Genomic DNA, 4473 nt, shown 5'->3' on the forward strand with positions numbered 1-4473 from the left:
CATGAAAAAGTTGTATTTTACTCGTAAAATGATAAAATTGACAGTTTTGAAAAACTCCCTATGACTTTACTTAGATGAAAGCAGTCAACTTGATACTTCTTGCAGTATTTACCTATTGTTAACTAAATTAGATAGTAAAACAAAAAATGACATTATTGGTATATTTTTAGAATAAAGGACACTAAATATGAGCCAAAAACGCTTAAAAACATTTTTTTTTATAAAACCAACCTAAAAGTTAAAATTGCCGGCGATTTTCGTCATGATTTTGATATCAACATTTCAGGCAGAGTCTAAGCTTTACGTTTATGCCAAGTTTAGCTGCCAATATCTGCCACCCTGCATTTAGCAAGCGATTTAATATACCCCCCCCCCACACAAAAGCGCCGTTTTTTAATTAAGGTATACGATAAAATCATTCCTGCAGCCATTGGGTGCCAAATGTAAAAACAAGTACACTCGATTTCCAGTGTCATATCTAGGAGTGAATCGGGGAGGGAGATCATTGGTGGATCTGGAGGGGTCAGGGTACTGACCACAACCCCTTGGACAAAAACATTAAATAAATAAATATTTAAAAAATAATTCTAGACTTACGGTACTTTTCCAGGACCCGTAAGCTGATTATTGAATTTTGTGTTACAATTGGACAATTAAATGTCGGAAATGCTCAATCAAAATGTTGATGTTGGATGACCCCGTTTCAAAAAAAAAATAAAGAAAAGAAAAAAAAAGAATACATAAGCAATTAATCATATTTATACCTCTACACACACAATAGGCCTCTTTACTGTATTAAAAATCAGAAAATTTACCTGACCGTTTTCAATAGGGTAAACCTTGATTTTGTTTTTATTAAAGGTCATTAATTATACAAGTCTGAAAAGCTCACTTCCCGCAATCTAGGAATCAAAATTTTCCAGGGGCTAACATGATTCCGCGCCTCTCCCCCGGTTCCTCTTTAGGTTTCATCGATTCATTAAAAAACTTCAAGAGAGGGAAACTAAAATTTCGGAAGTTGAGAAAACCCGTTTTCCGACATATAGGAATCAACATTTTCCCACACCGTCCTATTTGGGGTTCATCGGTTCATGGAAAACAAAATAGGCCTACGTATGCAACTACTCATTTTTTTAATACACACATAGGCCTGTTTACTGTAATAAGAATGACAAAGTTGACATGACTGTTTTCAAGGGAGGGAAAATCTTGAACTTTATAAAAATTAAATGTCATTAAAATACACCTCAAAAGTCGGGAAATCTCATTTCTCGCCATTTAGGAAACAACATTTTTCCGGGGAGGACCTCGACCCCCTTTCATTTTGAGGTCAATTATTCTAGGAATAATTTTTTATCCGAGACTTTCTCTTCTGTTTTTATTTTTTTATTTATTTTTTTTTTAAAACATTTTGACTCCATCCTAAATCTGAAGCCAAATTGCCTCTGGAGATGATAAGGGCATCCCAAGGTGAGTGATGGGATGGGGGTAAATGCCCGATGAAGTGGGACCGCTCATTTAATTTCTTTTTTTTAATTTATTTATTTAGCATCCATTCAAATACAACAATTATTGCTCAAGCAAATTATAGCGATATTAGGTAAATTCAGTCTGTTTGACCGTGATCTTTTGTGCTTATTTTCACTGGTGAGGGCTGACTAATGGGGTGGACGCGGACTAAGGGGGTACTGCAGGTGTCTTCTTAACACTCTACCTCCCACCCTTTTCTTTGAAGAAATGTATTTTAATGTCACATAAAGTGTAAAATGTTCTAATTTGAATTTGCCGGTCTAGAAACCCTCATTCGTCTCATACTGAGCTCTGGCAAGTTATTCTGTCTAGATCTTAAATTTTACGTCGTCCAATAAAAAAAATACTTTAATGACGTCATACATATTTAAATATGCTTGCGTTGAAATCTACAGGTTAGAAAACCCTTATATGTTCTAATAACCAAGGTAATATGAATCTGCCTAGGTATTACAATGAATATTTTACTCATCCAATCAAAAAACAGTAATTTGATGACGTCATACGTAATTAAAAATAGTTTAATTGAATTCAGCAGGCTTGAAAACCCCTTAAACAGTCTTAACATGAACATAATCAGTATTTTCTTATGAGTATTGACTTTTGGCACACTTTGAAACAATTCTGGCCCACTGTGCGCCCCTCCCCCCGGGCAAATCCTGGTGCCACCTCTGGACCCCACGCCCAGAGAACCCCCCCTTGAAATGACCTGGCTACGGGCCTGAGGATGGTAATATTATGAAACTACCAACACTAATAGAATGCAATAGTATCCCCGACGATCGGACGGAAATCCCAACACCAGAAATCGCTTCACACTACGCTCACCTTGTAGATATTGCCGACCAAATTCCTCATCCCCGTGAAGATGTTCCCATACAAATCCTTCTAGGCAGGGATGCTGGTGACCTGTTAAAAATTAGGGAGTTCAGAAACGGCCCATCAGGAGCACCTTGGGCTCAAAGACTGGATCTCGGATGGACCATATCAGGCCAAGTTTGCATCGACAGGGTTGGTGGACGTATCCACGTCGCGGTTCATCGTACCAGTGTTGACCAGTCTGACCCACCTGCTATCTCGATGTGTCCCAATACCATTAACATAAAAGAAAGTTTCTCAGGCAGCAAGTTTGACGTTTTTGCTTGCGCTAGGAACGATAACGATCCCGGCTTTTCTATAGAAGACCGACGATTCATCACTATCATGGAACAGAACATACATAAAGACGACTCCGGCCATTGGGAGATGCCTCTCCCATTTCGACATGGCATACCACAGATGCCCGATAACCGCGACCAAGTTCTAGGTCGCCTCCGAAGGAATTTCACTGAACCAACAACTGTTGACGGGATCAGATCAAATGAATTCTCTTTTGGGGATTGTAATGCGATTTCGCCAAGAAAGAATAGCGGTTATGGCGGATATTGAGCAAATGTTTCACTCGTTCCACGTCACTCCGGCACATCGGGACTTTTTGCGATTCTTTTGGTATAAAAACAACGATCCAGCCAAAAACATAATCGAGTACAGAATGGGAGTTCACCTATTTGGAAATGGTCCCAGTCCTGCAGTGGCAACTTTTGGATTGCGAAAAACAGCCGAAGACAAAAAGGGGGTTTTTGGACTTACCTGCAGAAACTTTGTTTTCAACGACTTTTACGTCGACGATGGCCTACGGTCTGTAGCCACTTCTGAAGAAGCTATCAGTCTTTTACGCAATACACAAGCTATGCTAGCCACTGCCAAACTAAGATTGCATAAGGTGGTTTCGAACGACATAGATGTGATGCAAGCTCTACCCGTAGAATCACCATGGACTTCGTCGAGTGAAGACCTACTCCTAATAGCTCCGTGAAATTACTTAAATAATTTCCCAACCTAGACGATATTTATAGCGATTTGTAAGTTATCATTATATTGAATGTATGATATTTGATATTTTACAACTATGAACACCCGCCATACCTGTGGATACGTCACTAAATGCCTTGCGTGACGAACTACGTAGCTTTGCAGCTGACATTAATGAGGGAATAGCATCGCTTAAACAAGGCCAGCATGCACTATTAAATAGAATTGATGTGATTGAAAAAAGGCAATCAGTCATGGAAGATTCGCTTGAATTTCACAGTAAAACCTACGATGAACTTAAAACTGCAACGGATAACTTACTTAAGAATTTCAAAGAAATGGAAACTGACCTGAAATCTAAGCAAGATAAAATGGTGAACATTGAAGCTGAAATGCTGCGAATGGAAAGACATTCTAGAAGCTATAATCTCCGATTTGGAGGAATTGAAGAGAGAGAAAGCGAAGATCCAAAGCAACTTGTTCTGGATATATTAAAACATGACCTTAATTTAGATGAGATAACGATTGAAAATGCACACCGAACCGGTAAAATAAAGAAAGGTGAGATTCAACGCCCAAGACACATCATCGTGAAATTCGTCTTCAGGACACAAAGAACCATCGTGATCCGCAAAGCCAAGGCCATGAAGGTAAAAACTTTTTACGTTATGGAGGATTTGCCGGCTGCTGACATACAGAAAAAGAACGAACTTAAAGATGTAATGTCCAAAGCTTTCAAAGAAGGAAAACGACCATTGTTTAGAAATGGAAATCTTTATATCAATGGGAAACTCTATATTAAATGAATGCACATTAACATAAATTTGTCTTCACTATATATATTAAAAATGTACTATATCTATTGTTTTTTGTACTAGGTCTTGGCAAATTTCTTGCCCTTGTTTTTCGAACACAAATTATATTATTCAAAATGCATTCCTTACATTGTTTTTTCATTGAGCTATTCTTATTGTATATGATAGTACATACTTATTAAATTATGCATGATGTTATATGGTCATCATATTTATATTCTAGTATTATTATTTTCATTATCTTGTTATTGTATTCCTTTTCTCGACTGATATATAT

At 37.7% G+C, this 4473-nt stretch overlaps 1 protein-coding gene across 1 annotated transcript; it reads left to right on the plus strand.

Moving 5' to 3' along the window:
- Positions 1–3635: 3635 nt before the first annotated feature.
- On the plus strand, positions 3636–4187 carry LOC117120867. The gene has a single exon (XM_033265965.1). The coding sequence runs from the start codon at positions 3636–3638 to the stop codon at positions 4185–4187; it is 552 nt and encodes a 183-aa protein (XP_033121856.1).
- Positions 4188–4473: the final 286 nt, after the last annotated feature.

This window comes from Anneissia japonica, unplaced genomic scaffold (assembly GCF_011630105.1).
Source record: "Anneissia japonica isolate Jap-2015-1 unplaced genomic scaffold, ASM1163010v1 scaffold288269_len51329_cov104, whole genome shotgun sequence".
Taxonomy (NCBI): Eukaryota; Metazoa; Echinodermata; class Crinoidea; order Comatulida; family Comatulidae; genus Anneissia; species Anneissia japonica.